Here is a 21,118-nt window from a genome sequence, read left to right as displayed (position 1 = left end):
TTATGTTGTTTGTGCTATTTTGGTGAAAGGTTCGAGGGAAGGGGTGAGGGGGCTATCTTGCTAGTTTGCATTTGTGTTCTGTGTTGCTGGAAATGGTGACCATTCGAATGATATAAATGTGATAAATTTGTTGTGAGGTGGGGAGAGGTGTATTTTACAGTTATAATTATGATTTCACACAAATGGTTGGATTAAATGTTTTATATCCAACATAACTTTGTTGCACAGTGTCTCAGATAGCTGCACCATTACACACTGGTGATTCCTTAACATGAAAGGGTATAATTACACTTAACTTGAATCAACTTAAACTTTAACAGTCACCAAGGTGATGCACACCAGTGATGTCTGACCTGCACACCCAGCAGTGTTGCAGCTTTGTAAATAACCACAACGTTCTTTCATTTATGAGCTGCTGACATTAGTTTCCATTTTGTGGCTAAATGGGCGATATATGGGCATTATACCTCATTTCAGCGTTAAAATGACGTTAAGTGGGTGATATGCATGCAAAAATAACGGAAAGTCTAGCCCCATGATTTGTACGGCTTGCGTATTCACTGCCTTAACACAAGGCATTAATGAGCCGACACTTAAGAATTAAATGACAGCACGTCAGGTTAGCAAGGTCTGTCATATAAAAACCTCATAACAATAAAATCTGCTTCAAGCATCATTGAATAAAAATGAAGCAAGTGCTTTAGACCTATTTAATGGTCCTTAATTTCAAAATAAACCATCGCGTGTAAATCACGGGACATTTCCGAAGGATGTTATAGGGCCCTGCATAAATACAAGTTTCTCTTCCCTTTACGAAAGATTTTGATAGAGTGAGTTAGAATAAACTGTTTTCAGTGGCAGGAGGGTCGGTAACCAGAGGACCCCGTTAAGGTAATTGCCAAAAGAACCAGAGGTGACATGAGGAGGATATTTTTCACGGCAAGTTGTTGGTAACTTTCAAAGGCAATTGGATACATACTTGAAGGAAAAAAGTTGTAAGGCTATGGAGAGAGAGCAGGGGGATGGGAGTCATTGGGCAGTTCTTTCAGAGAGCAGGCACAGGAACGATGGGCCAAATGGTAATCTTCTGTGCTCTATTGTTCTGTGAACTTGCGTGAATATTACAGTTTGAACCATGCCATTCATGGAAGCTGGGCTTCAATTAACTGTAGAATTTTGGGTTACAAGTGGTGCAGCACCAAGTTTGCTGTATATCCAGTTGAAGCTGATTCAAATTAAAATTTCTAACCTCAGCTTTGGTCAAAGCAGAATGGAACCAGATGGTGCACTAATAAACAGCAGCTAAATATCACTATTTCCATTTTCTTCTCCAGAAAAATATCAATGTTCCTTTATAATTAAATAGAAACAAAATTGTTATCCTCATTTTTTTTAAATGGCTCCTTTACTTTAACTCTGCACTCCTTACTATGACCATCAACATATTCCCTGTCACTCCCGGGAAATGTGCATCCCTATAATTGCTACATAACCAGGCTGATGTAACTTCAGTTTTTCCCTATGTCCAGTTGCGTGCGCAATTTGACTGTCACTTCAAACCTGAGACATTCACTTCTATTTCCACAACTTCTCCCGCTTGATCTTTTCTCCCTATCCCCCCCTGACCTTCTCTCCTGTCGTCATGCTGCCTTTCAACTCCCCTCTCTCGGTTACTCTGTCCTCCCAAATCCCTACCCCGACCCTTCATTACACTTCGACCTTCCTCCTCTCCTGCCGCCGTCGCAGGCTCGGCTCGCTCTTAGATAAGCCTGCAGCTTCTCTCTGTGCCTCTCTTGGTATGCTCCGAAGGGCCCACCGTGGCACTCGTCACTGTCTCCTCAGGGGTAGTGTCCCCAACGGTCCCACCCCACTCTCCCACCGACCTTGCCACCCAGCTAGCCCACAGGGGGCTGACCTTCGTCCAACTCATCCCTCCAAGTGCTGACCCTGTGGATGCTGGCAGTGGATCATCCATCACCGACCCTCTCCGCATTTCCCTCCAACAACTGCCTTGCCATCCATGAGTTTATCGTGGATGATTGCATCGACATCTTGGACGTGACGGAAACTTGGCTGAGGGGTGATGAAACCTTGGGGCTGAAATTGCCCCTTACTTTAAGGCCTGTTACCGCCGGAAATCAGCGGCCATGCTGCGGAGTGCAATGGCCGCCGATTTTACATGTAATGGCCACATTTAAAAATTCCGCTCCTGCAGTATCCCGTCAGTGACCCACTCCCCGCCCCACTGCTACTCTGCTGTCTATCAATCCTAAGTGCGTCATAAGCGCGTGCACCCGCTATGGCGAAATTCCGCCGAACAAATCATGCTCCCACAGCACGGTGCCAAAAGTTGCTGTTTTCTGCCGGTGCAGTGAGGTTGTAAAATGGCGGTGCGGCTCCCATTAATGGGAATACCTACTACCACGGCCGCCATGTTATATATTTTGTCGGCCAACTGCCATGTCGGGGTAACAATTATGCCCTCGGGTTCGGCCGGGCCGCCAACAGGAAACCTGCCACCCCCTCTTTGGTGCCAGGCCACTGGCCCGGCCTAAACATTCCCTGGTGGCCCATTGGACCGAACTTAAACAATCGCGCAGGTTCTCCCCTTTAAGTGAAGGGGAGAGCCGTGGTGATGCGGCACCGTGATGACATCATCAGCGCTACGCTGATGACTGACAGCGGCGGCCACCCCGCCCAACCCCAACGTCCTCCGCTCGAGTGTGCTCACTGCCGCACTTCCGCCCCCGTTATGACCGACTTCCGATCCACCGGGAATAAAAAGCCAAAGGGCAGAATTTCGTTCAAGAGGCCAACGCAACCAACATCATTATCAGAGGCTGTCCCTCGGAATCGAGAAAGACTTGCTTCCACTCTTAAAATGAATCCTTAGGTGGCTGAACAATCCAATATGAGAAACACAGTCCCTGTCACAGGTGGAACAGATAGTCATTGAGGGAAGGGGTGGGTGGGACTGGTTTTCCGCTTGCTTTTTCCGCTGCCTGCGCTTGATTTCTGCACGCTCTCTGCGATGAGACGCGAGGTGCTCAGCGCCCTCCCGGATGCACTTCCTTCACAGGGCGGTCTTTGGCCAGGGACTCCCAGGTGTCGGTGGGAATGTTGCACTTTATCAGGGAGGCTTTGTAACGTTTCTTCTGCACACCTTTGGCTTGTTTGCCGTGAAGGAGTTCCGATTAGAGCACTTGCTTTGGGAATCTTGTGTCAGGCATGCGAAAAATGTGGCCTGCCCAGCGGAGCTGATCAAGTGTGGTCAGTGCTTCAATGCTGGGGTTGTTTGCCTGGTCAAGGACACTAAAGTTGGTGAGTCAGTCCTCCCAGGGGGTTTGTAGGATCTTGCGGAGACATCATTGGTGGTATTTCTCCAGTGACGTGAGGTGTCTACTGTACAGGGTCCATGTCTCTGACCCATAAAGGAGGGCGAGTTTTACTCCAGCCCTGCAGACCATGAGCTTGGTGGCAGTTTTGAAGGCCTAGTCTTCAAACACTCTTTTCCTCAGGCGTCCGAAGGCTGCACTGGCGCACTGGAGGTGGTGTTGGATCTCGTCGTCAATGTTTGCTCTTGTTGATGAGAAGCTCCCGAGGTATGGGAAATGGTCCATGTTGTCCAGGGCTGTGCCGTGGGTCTTGAGGGGCAGTGCTGTGCAGCGAGGACAGGCTGGTGGAGGAGCTTTGTCTTACGGATGTTTAGCGTAAGGACCATGCTTCCATAGGCCTCAGTAAATACGTCGACTGTGTCCTGGATTTCAGCTTCTGTATCAGGGCAGATGCTGACATCGTTTGCGTTCTGTCACTCGACGACAGAGGTTGGGGTGGTCTTGGACCTGGACTTGAGACGGCGAAGGTTGAACAGGTTCCCACTGGTTCTGTAGTTTAGTTCACCTCCAGCGGGCAGCTTGTTGACTGTGAGGTGAAGCATGACAGTGAGGAAGATTGAAAAGAGGTTTGGGGTGATGACGCAGCCCCGTTTGACCCTGGTCCGGACGTGGATTGGGTCTGTAATGGATCCGTTGGTAAGGATCATGGCCTGCTTGTCGTCGTGTAGCAGGCGCAGGGTGGTGACGAACATTTGGGGGCACACGAAACTGCGGAGGAGGCTGCATAGACCCTCACGGTTGACAGTGTCAAAGGCCTTTGTAAAGACGAAGGAGGCCATGTATAAGGGCTGGCGCTGCTCCCTGCATCTTTCCTGCAACTGTCGTGCTGCAAAAATCATGTCCGTTGTGTCCCGTGGGGAACGAAATCCACGCTGCAACTCCGGACGGAGCCCCTCAGCTACTGGGAGAAGACTGTTGAGGAGGACACTAGCGACTCCTTTCCCAGTGGCTGATAGCAGGGAGATTCCTCTGTAGTTGCCGCAATTGAACTTGTCCCCTTTTTAAAAGATGGTCACAATCACTGCATCTCTGAGATCTCCCAGCATGCTCTCCTCCCTCCAGGTGCGCGAGATGAGGTCATGCATTCGCACCAACAGTGTCTGTCCGCCATTCTTCAGTGCCTCAGCAGGAATTCCATCCTCTCCCGTAGCCTTGTTGTTTTTAGGCTGTTTTCTATCTTGTGCAGTGTTGAGGTTTTGCCGAGGGGGTGGCGGGTAGCATGCTGCGGGATGGAGTCGAGAACACTTGGGTCAAAGGCAGAGTCTCGGTTGAGGAGATCTTCGAAGTGCTCCTTCCAGCGGGCCCCGACTGCCTCGGTGTCTTTGATGAGTGTTTCCCCATTCTTGGCCAGCAGTGGGGTGGGGCCTTGGGTGTTTGGGCTGTAGGTGGCCTTGACTGCGATGAAGAATCCTCGCACATCATGCTGTATCTGCTGTGCTTTCTCCATCCACCACCTGTTCGTTAGGTCTCAGGTTTTTTGTTGGGTCTCAGCCTTGAGCCGTTTGTAATACTGCTTTGCTGCTCCCGAATTGGGATTTTGTTTAAGGCTCAGAAATGCCCTGCACTTGCGATCTGTCAGATCTTGGATTTCCTGATCATTCTCATCAAACCAGTCCTGGTGTTTCCTGGTTGCCTGATCGAGCGTCTCTTTACAAGCACTGGTTAAGGAGGCCTGGAGGGCAGACCAAGCGTTGTGTGCGTTCTGCGTCTTGGGGTCATCAAGGCGCGCGAGGCTAGCTGTGAGTCACCGACTGCATAGGGCTCTCTTAGCTGGGCAACTAGCACGCCGGTAAAAACATGAGGAACAGGGTAGGTGCCCTGTTTCCAGCGGTGGGCAATTTCAGTCTCTTTACCTTTAAATAAAGCCTCCCTGCCTGGCTATACCTTCCACCACTTGCCCTGCCCAGACTGCTGTGGTGGTGATGTGGTTCTCATCACCAAATCATACCTTGGTCTATCCCTCTACTCCTCCTGCACCTTCTCCTCCTTTGAACATCTCACCTTATTCCACCCCTCTCACCTCTCATTTAAAATTCTCCTTCTCTACCACCCACCCAAGCACAATAAAAATGTAATGACGGATATGTCCTCACTGCTTTCCTCCCTCAGCCTCTGCACCCAGCGACTTCTCATTCTCGGTGATTTCAACTTCCATCTCAATTCATCATGCTGTGTCTCCACTGAGTTCACTACTCTCCTATCCTCCCTTAATCTCTCCCTCCATGTGAACTCCCCAACCCATATTCACGGCCTCTCCCTTGACCTTGCCATCTCTCGTGGCCTCGCTATTCCTACCGTGTCAATTGCAGATCAGATAATCTCTGACCATTTCCTTGTATCGCCCTCCAACCACACCCCCCTTCCCCCAAGCAACGCTACTTTCTTCGACATCTGCCCCTGGAAAACACTCTCTCCCAACTCTCTTACAACTGCACTTATCAACTCCAATCTGTCTAGCCTTTGTCCCTCCATTCACCATGATATTTCTGCAGCCACCGATCTGCTCATCCACACCCTCATCACCACCTTTGTTACTCTACTCTCTATTAAAACAATTATTCTCTCTCACCCTGGCTTTTCCCCCTGGTACGGCCCTCATCTTCATTCCCTCAAGTCCAAGGGGTGCAGATTTCAACGGATGTGTTGGACAACAGGTTTAGCCATTCACTGCCAGATCTGTCTGGACCATATAAAGCATTATCGGGTTTGACTCTTGTCTGTCAATACTGTTCACTATTACAGGATCAATCTGGAATGCAAAGATAAGCCCCAGTTACTATTCACTACTGCCAATTGTCTTCTTAAACCCCTCCCCCTTATCGCCATCACACTCACCTCCAACAACAAGTGCGGGGAGCTCATCATAGAATCTTAGAAATTTATAGCACAGAAGGAGGCCAATTCAACCCATCATGTCCGTACCAGCCAACAACAAGCTATCCGGCTTAATCCCACTTGCCAGCTCTCGGTCCATATCCCTGCAGTTTACAGCACTTCAAATGCACATCCAAGTACTATTTAAATGTGGTGAGAATTTCTGCCTCTACCACCCTTTCAGTCAGTGAGTTCCAGACCCCCAGAATCTGCTGGGTGAAGAAATTTCCCCTCATATCCCCTCTAAACATTCTACCAATTACATTAAATTAATGGCCCCTGGTTGTTGACCCTCTGCTAAGGGAAATAGGCCCTTTCTATCCACTATATCTAGCCCCCTCTGTTCCAAGGAAAACAAACCCAGCCCATCCAATCTGTCCTCATAGCTAAGATTCTCCACTCCCGGCAACATCCTCATAAATCTCCTCTGTACCCTCGCGAGTGCAATTACATCCTTCCTGAAAAATGGTGATCAGAACTGCACGCAGTACTCTAGCTTTGACCGAACTACAGTTTTATACAGTTCAAGCATAACCCCCTTGCTCTTGTATTCTATGCCCCGGCTAATAAAGGCAAGCATTCCCTATGCCTTCTTAACCAACTTATTTAACTGGCTTGCGCCCTTCAGTGATCTGTGGACATGCACGTCAAGGTCCCATTGTTCCTCTACACTTCTGAGTGTCCTATCATTTAATGTGTATTCCCTATTCTTAGCAGCCCTCCCCAAATGCATTACCTCACTTTTCTCCGCATTAAATTCCATTTGCCACTGTTCTGCCCACCTGACCAGTTGATTGATATCGTCCTGCAGTCTACAGCTTTCTTCTTCATTATCAATCGCACAGCTGATTTTAGTATCATCTGCAAACTTCTTGATCGTACCCCCTGTATTCAAGTCTAGATCATTGATGTATAGCACAAAAAGCAAAGGATCTCGTACTAAGCCCTGCAGATCATCATCATCGGCAGTCCCTCAAAACGAGGATGACTTGCTTCCACGCCAAAAAGGGATGAGTTTCAGTGAAGGAACTGATATTCCAGATGTTAACGGGTGGAAGATGCCTGTGCGTGGATTTTTTATCGTGTGGTGGCCGTTGCACACCAGCCACAACACGGGCTTGACAGAGCTGGGTCTTAGTCCAGTGGCAAGGATTAACCAAGATGACTGGAGGCCTGCTCTGCTGCACAGGCCTAGTGCGCACACATATCGTAGTGTGGGCTGCAGAACATCACTGAAAACACCCATCAACCATTACCCTCTGCTTCCTGCCTTTGAGCCAATTTTGGATCCAACTTGTCACTTTGATTTGGATCCCATGGGCTTTTACTTTCGAGCCCAGTCTGCCACCTTGGACCATATCAAAAGCCTTGCTGAAATCCATACACACTACATCAAACGCACTACCCTCATCGACCCTCCTTGTTACCTCCTCAAAAAATAGAATTAAGTTAGACACGATCTTCCCTAAACAAATCCGTGCTGACTGTCCTTGATTAATCCGTGGTCTTTCTAAATGAAGATTTATCCTGTCCTTCAGAAATTTTTCCCACTGATTTTCCCACCACCGAGGTTAGGCTGACTGGCCTGTAATTGCTCGGACTGTCCCTTTCTCCCTTCTTAAACATAGGTACCACATTAACAGTCCTCCAGTCCTCTGGCACCACACCTGAAACCAGAAAGGATTGGAAAATATGGTCAAAGCCTCTGCAATTTCTTCTTTTGAGACCAGCTGATCAGCTGCCTCTGCCACTTCCTTTCCTTCCCCTCGCCCATCGGGCCAAATTTCCTCTGAGTTTCCCCCCTGCCTTAGACCTGAACTCACATCTCTCCCCAGTTTCTCTCTGATAGCCCCTCTTGACCCCTTCATGCTCATATTGTACATGAGACCCACTTCATGCTCCTTTGATCCTATTCCCACTAAACTGCTGACCACCCAACTTCCTTTTCTGTCTCCCATGTTAGCCGACATTGTTAATGGTTCTCTCTCTCAGGTACTGTCCCCCTCTCCTTCAAATCTGCTGTCATCACCCATCTCCTCAAAAAAACAACCCTTGACCCCACTGTACTTGCAAGCTACCGTCCCATTTCCAACTTCCCTTTCCTCTCCAAAGTCCTTGAACATGTTGTCACCTCACAAAGCTGTGCCCACCTTTCCCAGAACTCCACGTTTGAATTTCCTCAATCTGGTTACCACCCCAGCCACAGTACTGAAACGGCTCACATCAAAGTCACAAATGACATCCTTTGTGACTATGACAAATGTAAACTATCCCTCCTCATCCTTCTCGACGTGTCTGCAGCCTTTGACACGGTTGACTACTCCACCCTCCTCCAATGCCTCTCCGTTACCGTCCAGCTGTGTGGGACAGCACTCGTCTGGTTCCATTTTATCTATCTAATCAGAGCCAGAAAATTACCTGTAATGGCTTCTCTTCCCATTCCCACATCATTTCCTCCGGTGTCTAACCTTGGTCCCCTCCTATTTCTCAACTATATGCTGCCCCTTGGTGACATCATCTGAAAACACGGCATCAGTTTCCACATGTACACTGACAACACCCAGCTCTACCTCACCATCACTTCTCTTGACACTTTCATGGTCTTTAAATTGTCAGATTGCTTGTCCGACATCCAGTACTAGATGAGCAGAAATTTTCTCCAATTAAATATTGGTAAGAACTAAGCCATTGTCTTTGGTCCCTGTTGCAAACTACATTCCCTAGCCACCGACTCCATCCCTCTCCCGAGCATTTGTCTGAGCCTGAACCAGACTGTTCACAAGCTAGGTGTCATATTTGACCCTGAAATGAGCTTGCGGCCATAAATCGGCAGCATAAATGAAACTGCCTACTTCCACCTCCGTAACATTGCCCATCTCCATCCCTGCCTCAGCTAATCTGCTGCTGAAACCTTCATCCATGTCTTTGTCACTTCTAGAGTACACTACTCCAATACACTCCTGGATGGCCTCCTACATTCTACCCTACATAAACTGAGTTCATCAAAAACGTGACAATGCTTTGATTTCAAAATTCTCATCCTTGTTTACAAATCCCTCCATGGTCTCGCCCCTCCCTATCTCTGTAATCTCCTTCAGCCTCACTACCTGATGAGATGTCTCCACTCCTCAAATTCAGCCCTCTTGAGCATCCCTGATTATAACTGCTCAACCATTGGTGGCCGTGCCTTCACCTGCCTGGATTCCAAGCTCTGGAACTCCCTCCCCAAACCTTTCCGCCTCTCTGCCTCTCTTTCCTCCTTCATGACGCTCCTTAAAACCTACCTCTTGACTAAGCTTGTGTCATCTGCCGTAATTTCTTCTTACGTGGCTCGGTGTCAAATTTATTTGCTTTTTCTTATAACACTCCTGTGAAGCACCTTGGGATATTCTACTACATTAAAGGCACTATATAAATACAAGTTGTTGTTGTTTACCTGAGATCCAGGTATTTCACGGTGGAAGGTTTGTGTGGTTTCGTGAATCAGCTCAATCATTCCAAAAAGATATAATTCATCGTTTTCCAAAAATTGCTGATAATTCACAAGGAGTCCATCCATAAATTGCTTTTTTGCCAACTGTATTTTAGAATTTATCCAATCTGTTCGCATTGCAGAGCTGGTAAATAGCTCTCTTGTTAAACGTCCTAATGAAGAAAGAAGAAACAACTGACATTTATTCAGCATCATTTGTAGAACATAAAGCCCAAGGCATTTTACAGGACAGAAGTGCAAACATCAAGTAGTAAGTAGGAGAGGAAGATTTAGCTAGAACTTGCACTTACATAGTGCCTTTCACATCCTCGGGATGTCCTTACATGACTCAGAGCCAAATAATTACGTTTGAAGTGAAATCACTTGTTTTATAAGCAGATGTGGCAGCTAATTTGTGCCAAATAAGGTCTCATAAAAAGGAAATGAACACAAAAGGTAATTCTAAGGACTTTTATAGGTATATAAATAGTAAAAGCTAATAAGAGGAGGGTTGGGGGCATTTAGGGATCCAAAAGGAGACCTACGCATGGAGGCAGAAGGTTATGGCTGAGTTATTAAATGAGTACGGTGCATCTGTCCAAAGAACAAGAAGCTGCCATAGACATAATGAAAGAGGGGGTAGTTGAGATACTGGATGGGGTATAAATTGATTAAGAAGAGGTACTAGAAACATTAGCTGTACTTAAAGTAAATAAGTCACCAGGATCGGATGGGATATGTAAAGTCCTTACTCTACAGCATGAAACCACATGAGGCACATTCCAGGGACAAGGCCACTCTGTGACCTTAACTCTTTATTACAGGACTCCAGAAGTGATGACCCTGCATGGGACCTCCCTTTATATACCTGTGTGATCAGGTGAGGAGTGTCTCCCACATGTTCACCCTCTGTGGTCAAGGTGTACATCTAAGTTGAGTGTTTTCAGTAATACAGTGGTGTTACATTGTAGTTACAAACATGACAGGATGCATCCTAAGACACTGAGGGAAGTGAAGGAAGAAATCGCAGAGATATTAGCCATAATCTTGCAACCCTCCTTAGAAATGGGGGTGGTGCTCGAGGACTGGAGAATGGCAAATGATAAACCCTTGTTCAAAAAATTATGCAAAGATAAAGCCAGCAATTATAGGTCAGTCAGTTTAACCTTGGTAGTGGGGAAGATTTAAGAAACAATAATCAGGGACAAAATTAACAGTCACTTGGACAAATGTGGATTAATTAAGGAAAGCCCGCATGGATTTGTTGAAGGCAAATCGTGTTTAACCAACTTGATCGAGTTTTTTGATGAGGGAACAGGAATGGTTGATGAGGACAATGTGGTTGATGTGATGTACACAGATTTCCAAAAGGCATGCACAAAGTGACGACAAACTGATCATCCTCGGTGACTTCAATGCCAGGGTCGGCATGACACAGCCCTCTGGGGAGGCGTGTTTGGCAGAGAGGGGGGTTAGGGAAAGCCAACTCCAGCGGGTACCCTACTCCTGACAAAATGTGTAGAACATGAACTTCTCATCACCAACATCGTGTTCCACTCGAGGGACAAATACAAGGCATCATGGCAACACCTTCGCTTCAACTATGTCAGCATCCAAGCCAGGGATCTCAAAGATGTGCGCATCACCTGCGCCATGACAGGAGCTGATGACTGCTGGATGGACCACCGCCAAATCCGATCCATCATTGACATCAGCATAGCCCCAAAGAGGAGGGGGCAGCAGAAGCAGTGCCGCAAAAAAGTCAATGCCGGGGCACTTAAGGACCCAGCTAAGAGAGTCCTATACAGTAAGTGCCTCACAATTAACCTGGCGTGTCTTAATGACCCTGAGATGCAGAATGTCCACAACACTTGGTCTGCCCTCCAGGCCTCCATAACCAGTGCCTGCAAAGAGAGGCTCGGTCACTCAACCAGAAAACACCAGGACTGCTTCGATGAGAATGATCAAGAGATCCAAGAGCGAAATATCCTCCGAGCGAGCATTACCGGTGCCAAACGGGGCGATAATCAATTTTTAGCCCTTAATCTACCGATATCTCGTTGTGGTTTTTTCGGTGATAAAATGAGTTACCTGTCAGGAGAACTCGAACGTCATTTGCATGAGCGTGACACAAAAGTTCAGGGTCATACGCTCTCACGGCTATAACAGTTGTGACCTTAGACCAGTCATAATGCTTCCAATCTTTTCCACCAATATCAAAGACAACAACCTAGTACAAAAATAAAGCTGTCAACTTCCATTTAAAAATATAGATTTTCCCAATCAATATAACTGTTCCCAGGCTACGTGACCAGGGAGGGCTGGTGAACACATCTATCCTGCAGGTTATATTGGTGGTGCTCTTGTTGCTGCCACACTGCCCACTTAGTAACATTACTCTGGAGTAAATGCTAACCTCATCAGCTACATCAGTTACAAAGTCATTTGCCACCAATGTTTTGTTTTCAAAGATCCAATAAGTTATATTCAGTTTAATCATGGCCAGGGTCACACTTTACATTGACTGATTAAGTCAAATCCCATTTTTATTACATGGGATTCCAGAATATTTAACAGGTGTTTTGGGGTCAATATTCTGTGCAAACCGCAAACTTTAACCATGGCATTAGGCAGTAAGACGGAGATCACATGTCATTTAAGATACTTTACGTTAAAAAAAAAAGCACATTTTATTGACGTTGCACATGCTAAAATATCTTTTCACAGTTCAATAGAGTGTCCTATTTTATACAGGCTGCAATTATGCCAACATGAACATTTTAACATAGGAATTATAATACGATACTCCGCATTTCCACCATATTCTAACTTGACCCTTGCACCGATCCACGAGCTTCACCTGATCCCGATCCCAACCCACACCCCTCAGCCTTTTCCGGATACTTGGCCAGCGATCCCTCTCCCCGTGACACAGGCTGGAGCTTGACTGGTGCCATCTCTTTCCTGCCCCAGCTCAGCCCGAGCTCACCCAACAAATCCCAGCCCGAGCCCCCCAACCCAGCCCAGCCCGAGCCCCCCAACTCAGCCCAGCCCGAGACCCCCAACACAGCCCAGCCCGAGACCCCCAACACAGCCCAGCCCGAGCCCACCCAACACAGCCCAGCCAGAGCCCACCCAACCCAGCCCAGCCCGAGCCCCCCAACACAGCCCAGCCCAAGCCCACCCAACACAGCCCAGCCCAAGCCCACCCAACCCAGCCCAGCCCAGCCCGAGTCCACCCAACACAGCCCAGCCCGAGCCCACCCAACCCAGCCCAGCCCGAGCCCACCCAACACAGCCCGAGCCCACCCAACACAGCCCGAGCCCACCCAACACAGCCCAGCCCAAGCCCCCCAACACAGCCCAGCCTGAGCCCACCCAACACAGCCCAGCCCAGCCCGAGCCCACCCAACACAGCCCCGCCCGAGCCCACCCAACACAGCCCAGCCCGAGCCCACCCAACACAGCCCCGCCCGAGCCCACCCAACACAGCCCGAGCCCACCCAACTCAGCCCAGCCTGAGCCCACCCAACACAGACCAGCCCAGCCCGAGCCCACCCAACACAGCCCAGCCCAAGCCCCCCAACACAGCCCAGCCTGTGCACCCAAGCCCAGCGCGTGAATGTTGTACCCCAGCCCGTGACTGCCATGCAGCTCAGCACAGCTCGACCCGAGACCCCCAACCCAGCCCAACCTGAGCCCACCAACCCAGCCCAGCCCAAGCCCACCAACTCAACCCAGCTCGAGCCCACCCAACCCAGCCCAGCCCGAACCTGCCAGCCTCAGCCCAAACCAGCCAGCGCCTCCACCTAACCCCGCCCAAGTGTTCCAAAACAAACTAACCCAGCTAATGCCCCCAACTCAACCCAGTGCAGCCTGTGCCCCCAGCCCAATCCAACTCAGCCCAGCCCGAGCCCCCAAAACAAACCCAACCAGTGCCCTCCATCATAACGCAGCACAGCCTGAGTCCCCAGTACAACCCAGCCCGAGCCCCCCATGTCGGTCCCCTAGGGGGAAAGTGCCAGGGGGTGAAGAACGATCCCCAACCCCGGAAAGAACAACCTAAAGAAGAGAATCTCTCAGATCTTCCACAACAGTGCGGGTGAGAGGAACAAAATGAAGAAAGGGAGGAGCTCACATCCCAATGTCCATTCCAAGGGCTGCTGCTCAATACACTTCAACAGACAACTTAAAGTAAAATAACTTTTACACGAGGGAATTTAATGGCCCTCGACACCCACCTCGACTTGGTGCTGAATGTGTGTGGCCACGGGTTGGCACAGAGACGGATTCGAGCATTGACACTCGATACTGGTGTTGGATTCACCGGCGACCCACAGCGCGGCCAGGGCCAGAACCTGCGCCAATGCCAAACTCGAGCGCATCCTCTCTGCCAGAGATGAAAACTTATCAGTCACTGTGCAACAATGTATTTATACTGACCGGCATGTGACTGATGACACCTCCTGGATCTCTATCTCTTGGTATGTGTGGTAATAGTGAAATGTTGGCGCAAGCTTCATACTGTCAAATGCAACTTTGTTGGGACGTTCTCTTCTCTCCCTCCCTACCTCTCTTGGGCAAGATTCATCCCTGAACCAGTCTCCCCCACTTCCTCCTTAACATAGAAACATAGAAACAAAGAAATCTACAGTGCAGGAGGAGGCCATTTCGGCCCATTGTTTCCACACCGGACAACAAAGAGCCACATGGCTCTCGGTCAGCAGCCCTGAAGGTTACATATAAACCTATGAACAATGAACAACAGCGGAAAGGTAACCACTGCCCAACCAGTCCGCCCCACACAACTGCGACACCCCTTGCACCGAAACATTCTGTACACCACCCCAACCAGAGCCATGTGATCTCCTGGGAGAGGCAAGACCCAGATAAAAACCCAGGCCAATTGGGGAAAAAAAATCTGGGAAAATTCCTCTCTGACCCATCCAGGCGATCAAAACTAGTCCAGGAGATCACATTGGACATATTCGATTCCCTGCAGTACTTACCATCGTATCTGCACCAGCCAACATGAGGTTCTCCAGTCTAATCCCATTGACCAGCTCCAGGTCCGTAACTGCAGGTTACGGCACTATAAGTGCCCATCCAAGCAACTTTTAAATGTGGTGAGGGTTTCTGCATCCATCACCCTTCCATGCAGTGAGTTTCAGATCCCCGCAATCCTCTGCGTGAAGAAGTCTCCCCTCAGATCCCCTCTGAACCTTCCACCAACCACCTTAAAACTAATCCCCTCATAATTGATCCCTCCACCAAGTGAAATAAGCCCTCGCTATCCACTCTATCCAGGACCCTCAAAATTATGTACACTTGAATGAAGTCTCCACTTAACCTCCTCTGTTCCAATGAGAACAAACCCAGCCTATCCGATCTATCCTCATAGCTAAGATTCTCCATTCCAGACAGCATCCTAGTAAATCTCCTCTGCACCCTCTCTAGTGCAATCACATGCTTTCTACGGTGACTAGAACTGCACGCAGTACTCCAACTAACATTGGGCAACATTAATCCCTGAACCTGTCTCCACCCACTTCCTCCTTAACATTGAGCAACCTTCATTCCTGAACCGATGTCCCTCACTTTCTCCTTAATATGGGCAACATTCATCCCTGAAACTCTCTCCATTCCCTCCTCTTTCCTCCTTAACTTTAACACCATTCAACCCTGCACCTCTATCCCACATCCCCTCATCCTCCCTACCTTGACCAATATTCATCACTGAACCCCTATCCTGCACTTATTGTGTGTCTTTACCAACATTTATCTCTTAATCTCTCTCCCACCTTCCGCTCTGTTGAGACCAACATTCGTCTTCGAATCTTTACCACACTTCCTCCATGTTTTGGTCAACTGTCGCCCTCAAACCTCTCTTCCCACTATTTCCATGTCTTTTTTTTCATTCGTTTCTGGGATGTGGGCGTGTTGGCAAGGCCAGCATTTATTGCCCATCCCTAATTGCCCTTGAGAAGGTTATGGTGAGCCACCTTCTTGAACCGCTGCTTTCTGCGTGGTGAAGGTAGTCCCGTAGTGCTGTTAGAGAGGGAATTCCAGGATTTTGATGGAGGGAAGTTCATTGATGAAGCAGCTGAAGATGATTGGGCCTAGGACACTGCCGTGAGGAACACCTGCGGTGATGTCCTGGGGCTGAGATGATTGGCCTCCGGCAACCACAACCATCTTCCTTTGTGCTAGGTATGGCTCCAGCCAGTGGAGAGCCGTTCCCCTGACTCCCATGCTGCTTCCATTGTTTAGTATACATGTAGTCCTGTGTTGCAGCTTCCCCTGGTTGGCAGCTCATTTTTCAGTATCCTGATGCTGCTCCTGGTCTGCTCTTTTAAACTTCTCATTGAATCATTGTTAGTCACCTGGCTTGATGTTAATGGTAGAGTGAGGGATATGCCATGAGGTTAGAAATTGTGGTGGAATAAAATTCTCCTGCTGCTGGAATGGCCCACAGCGCCTCACGGATGCCCGGCTTTGAGATGCTGGATCCATTCTGAATCTCTCCCATTTAGCACGCTGGTAGTGCTGCACTACACGATGGAGGATGCCCTCAGTGTGAAGACAGACCTTCGGCTCTACAAAGACTGTGCGGTGGTCACAGCTACCAATACTGTCATGGACAGATGCATCTGCATCAGGTAGATTGGTGAGAATGAGGCCAGGTCGGTTTTTCCCTCATGTCCAGTACATTCTGTGCCCTTGCTACCCTCAGTGCCTCTCTCATGTGGTGTTCAACATGAAGGAGTATTGATTCAGCAGCTGAGGGAGGGAGATAGGTGGTAACCAGCATGAGGTTTCCTTGTCCATGCTTGACCTGAAGCCATGAGACTTCATGGGGTCAATGTTGAGCACTCCCAGAGCCACTCCTTCCCAACTGTAGACCACTACTATGACACATTTGGTGGCTCTCTCCTGCCAATGGGACAGGACATACCCAATGATGGTGATGGAGGAGTCAGGGACATTGGCAGAAAGACATGATTCTGTTGGTATGACTATATCAGGCTTTTACCTGACTAGTGTGTGGGACTACCTCTCCCAAGTTTGGGGCAAGTCCCCCGATGTTAGTGCGGAGGACTTTGCAGGGTCGACTGGGCTGGGTGTGCCGTTGTCTTAGCCGATGCCAGTGCCGAGGTTGATGCTGGGTGGTCCATCTAATTTTATTCTTACTATTGTTTCTTGTAACTGTTTATTACAACTGAGTGGTGTGCTCAGCCATTTCAGAGGGCAGTTAAGAGTCAACCACATTGCTCTAGGTCTGGAGTCACATGTAGTGCCGACCAGGTAAGGGCAGCAGATTTCCTTCCCTGAAGGACATCAGTGAGAGGATTTTAAGACAACCCGGTACTTTAATGGTCATCATTACTATTACTAGCTTTTTATTGCCGATTTATTTAATTCACTGAATTTAATTCCACAGCTGCCATGGTGGAATTTGAACTCACGTGTTTGGATCATTTTGCCAACATAATGACAGTGACTGCACTGCAAGACGTTGACCGTGAAATTGCAAACCCCTTTTCACCCCGGGGCGGGCAGCGGAAACGGCTTCCCCGGAATTGCCCCCATTATTGTGGGGGTGATAATGGCTTTGCCCTGCACCTCCCGATTAGTCTCGGGACGGGGTGTACACGGTGATGCCATTGCAGTGTGCGCTGACTCCTTATCATCCCACGCTGACCCCTTATCGCCCCAGGCCAACCGCTTTGCGCCCCGCGGGAGGAGAGGCTAGCTTGGGGCGATGCCAACAACAACTTTGCGGGTTGCGATGCTGCTGTACAGGAGCCGACAGGGCGCTGCTTAAAGAGGGGAGCCTTTGCACCGTGACCGCCATGTTTTTCAGTCGTCACAACAATAGCGGTTGTTGGAAAGGCCGGGCTGCCATCATGTAGCCCCACACCCCCCTTTGGGGGCCGGGCCGCTGCCCCAGCCTAAAAAGTCTCTGGTGGCCCAGTGGTACTCACCAAAGGGGCTGCAGAGTTTGCAACGGCCCTTCCCTTTCAAATGAAGGAGTGGGGGGGCTTTGTGGCATGTCAGGGCTACGCGGAGTGACCGTGTAGTGCTGATGTCATCAGCGTGGCGCAGAGATGCACGGCCAGCTACCGGGAGCGCCTCAGACAACACTCCGCTTCTTCTCTGATGTACTTGGGCCCAATTCCCAGAGAGGGGCGGTACTTCCAACCCGGGGGCAAATAGGCCCAGGTTCGTAGGTTACCATCCCGTTACACTGGCGCGGGCATTATCGCCCCCGTTATCTTTGGCTGTACAGTGTCTTGAGATGTCCTGAGGGCATGAATCGTACAATATAATTGCAAATTCTTCCTTGAATGTATTCTACTTTATTTTAAGAGGCATGGAACCCTTTTTGTATAAGTGGGCTAATATCACAGTTGACTGACAGTCAGAGGAATTCAATACAAATGTGAAGAATTCGTACAATATTATCAATTTAGTGCACAAACAAGATAATCACTGATGATGGAGGCCACTCGGCCCTCCAAAAATATATATATATATATATCTCCCCACCTTTTTTGTATCCAGTTGTTTCTTAAATGATTACAAGAGTTCAGTCCCAGCTACTGGACCTGGGAACTCTTTCCCTATGTTGATCACTCTGTAGACATGAAATTTGGTTTGAAGCACCTCATTTAGGGGCATTAATGGATCTCGAAAGGCTTACCGCCCAGCCACGCAGGTTGTTGTGCCCCGCCGGGAAATGTGGTTCATGTTTACCGGCGGCGCAAAACGCCTCGCCGTCCAAAATCAGTTAGATCATGACGTCAGTTCGCGTGCAACAACCCGCTAGCGTACCGCTGGCAAAATGAGGTGTGTCCGTCTCATTTAGCGTCTGCCGCTGCACATGCCAGAGAAACCAGGCAATCCCACGTAAGTTAGGCGATACCTGGAGGCTATTTGAAGGGAGGAGCAACCGGGTTAATTGGAGGTCACAGTGAGTGCAACATTTCAACAGAGCATGACCCACAACTGAGGAGACCCATTGACGTTGGGACAGGAGGCCTTACCCCCCACAGGTTTAACGGGAACAACGCTCACACCTTGACATGTCAGAGGAGCAGTGTGTCAGAAGGCTGCATTCCAAAAAGAGGTCCTGACAGAGATGTGCCATCTTCTGCAGCCTGACATCGGCACCAGGACTACACTGCCCGTCGCAGTGAAGGCCAGTGTTGCGCTGACCTTCTATGCCTCCGCCTCCTTCCAGGCTGCATCGAGGACATAGGCAACGTCTCTCAATTTGCTGCACATCGCTGCAATAATGCATATTGAAAGGCTTACCACCCAGCCATGCAGGTTGTTGTGCCCCGCTGGGAAATTTGGTTCATGTTTACTGGGCTCTGTTCAGACGGTCAATGCAATTATTAACATTCCCAATGAGCAGGGATAAATAGTATGAGCAGACATATGGATTTGCCAGGATAGCAAGCTTCCCAATGGTTCAAGGAGCCATTGACTGCACACATGTGGTCTTGCGAGCACCATTTTAGAATGTCGAGGTCTTCCGAAACTGAAAGGCATACCACTTCCTGAATGTGCAGCTGCTGTGTGACCACACGCAGCGCATCCTCACAGTGAATGCCCGCTATCCTGGCAGCACACAGGATGCATACATCCTGCATGAGTGCACTGTGCCACGAATGTTTCAGCCACCATGGGAAGGACATGGCTGGCTGCTCGGGGACAAAGGATACGGCCTTGCCATCTGGCTAATGACCCCTCTCCGCAATCCCACCACCCAATTGGAGCATCGCTACAACAACAACAGCCATGCGACCGCCCGCAACAGAGTCGAGTAGACAATAGGGGTGCTGAAGCAACAGTTCCGATGCCTGGACCGCTCTGGTGGCAGCCTTCAATACTGCAATCAACAGGTGTCACTATTCATTGTGGTGTGCTGCATGCTGCACAACTTGACTATAATGAGGTCCCAGGCATTGGCCGTGGGGATTGCAACCCCACCTCAGGAGGAGGACAAAGAGGAAGAGGAGCCTGCCAAGGCTCCGAATGGCCAACTAGACGAGGAGGAGGAACAGCAGCCACGAAGGAAGCACTGTGGCAATGCTGCCGCTGCAAGGGCCAATCATTAGTGGCTCATAATGTATCGTTTCTCTTCAATGGAGGAAGCTGATGGAAGCAGCTAATATTGACCATGTTATGTGCTGTGATAATGGCTCAGTGAAATTCCACATTAATAGACAAGATGGCAATGCAAACGTTCAAATAAACATTTTAATAATTTCATCAAAAGTCTCGCCTCAAACAGCACACCAAGAAAAACACACCAGCAACTAATAAAAAATGTAACAAATGCCCCTTGAAACAGCATAACACACAATCAACTTGAGCAATATGTGTTCAAACGCCCCTGCCATTTGTAATTCCACACCAGCTTCAATGTGCCATATAAGGTCCAGACCCATACACCAATTGCAGGCGTCAAACAACAGCAACAATATATTTACAATGATATTTACAGGATGGAGACATCAGTCCATAGTGGTCAAAATCTTTATTTCCCAACCTTTCCTAATCCCTGCTCCCACGCCTACTGCTCCTCCTTAATGGGGCACAGTGCCTGCAGCAAGGCTGTTTTAAGGCTGCTGTGTCTCTAAGGCAGACACTACAGACGGCCTAGCAGGATGCCCTGGACCAGCTCTGAGACCGGAAGGGCCAGCAGCAGACTGCACTGCCTCAGTATCGGCGGCAGCAGTCTTGGATGGCTGGGGTGTAGATCGCGGCAGGTGCAAAGGTGGAGTGGCAGTGGTGGGAGCCGGAATGCTGTCATCTTGAGCAAGGACAGCACCTTCCATTTCCAGCAGAGCCTCAGCATCCGGAGCTAGATTGCTGGCCTGCTTCGACACCATCACTTCCCCAGAGAGGATGGAAGCAGTTGGTGTTTGCATGGCATCAATCTGAGACTGACTCACAGATCACTGAGTCTGAAACGCTGCAGGCTGAGAGTTGATGCCAGTAACCAATGACTGCATCACATCACGAAGGCCTTGCGTGGCTTCGACCTGTGATGTGATAGCTACTGCCATGCCAGCCATGGCACGCGGCATCACCTCTGGGATTCCACTGTCGCTGGTTGAGCCCATCTCCCTCTGGAGCCGGTCAAGGATGGGCTCGATAGGCTGCTGGGAGGCTCGGCCAATGCTTGAGACGGTCTCCTCCAACCTCAGAGCAAGTGCATCCATGCTCTGCGGGACGCTTTCCAATGCACCCATAAGCTCACGGTGAATTACCATGGACTCTCTCGACATAGCCTCCAAGTCCATGTCCACATCTGAGTGTCTCCGAGCAGGAGTCATGATCAGAGTCAATCTCCGAGGAGCTT

At 49.2% G+C, this 21,118-nt stretch overlaps 1 protein-coding gene across 1 annotated transcript in view; it reads right to left on the bottom strand.

The window, feature by feature from the left end:
• Positions 1-20,645, bottom strand: part of LOC139268341 (di-N-acetylchitobiase-like) — a 69,344-nt gene extending 48,699 nt beyond the window's left edge. Inside the window, exons 1-4 of the mRNA XM_070886423.1 lie at positions 20,444-20,645; positions 13,983-14,131; positions 11,833-11,971; positions 9,706-9,914 (exon numbers count right to left, since the gene is read on the bottom strand). Coding sequence (XP_070742524.1) covers positions 9,706-9,914; positions 11,833-11,971; positions 13,983-14,131; positions 20,444-20,645 — 699 coding nt within the window. The remainder of the gene's footprint in view (positions 1-9,705; positions 9,915-11,832; positions 11,972-13,982; positions 14,132-20,443) is intronic.
• Between the last annotated feature and the right edge of the window lie 473 nt (positions 20,646-21,118).

The sequence above is a fragment of the Pristiophorus japonicus genome, chromosome 8 (genome assembly GCF_044704955.1).
Source record: "Pristiophorus japonicus isolate sPriJap1 chromosome 8, sPriJap1.hap1, whole genome shotgun sequence".
Classification (NCBI taxonomy): domain Eukaryota; kingdom Metazoa; phylum Chordata; class Chondrichthyes; family Pristiophoridae; genus Pristiophorus; species Pristiophorus japonicus.
The sequence above is the reverse complement of the archived record's forward strand: the minus strand, read 5'-3'. Positions and strand labels throughout refer to the sequence as shown.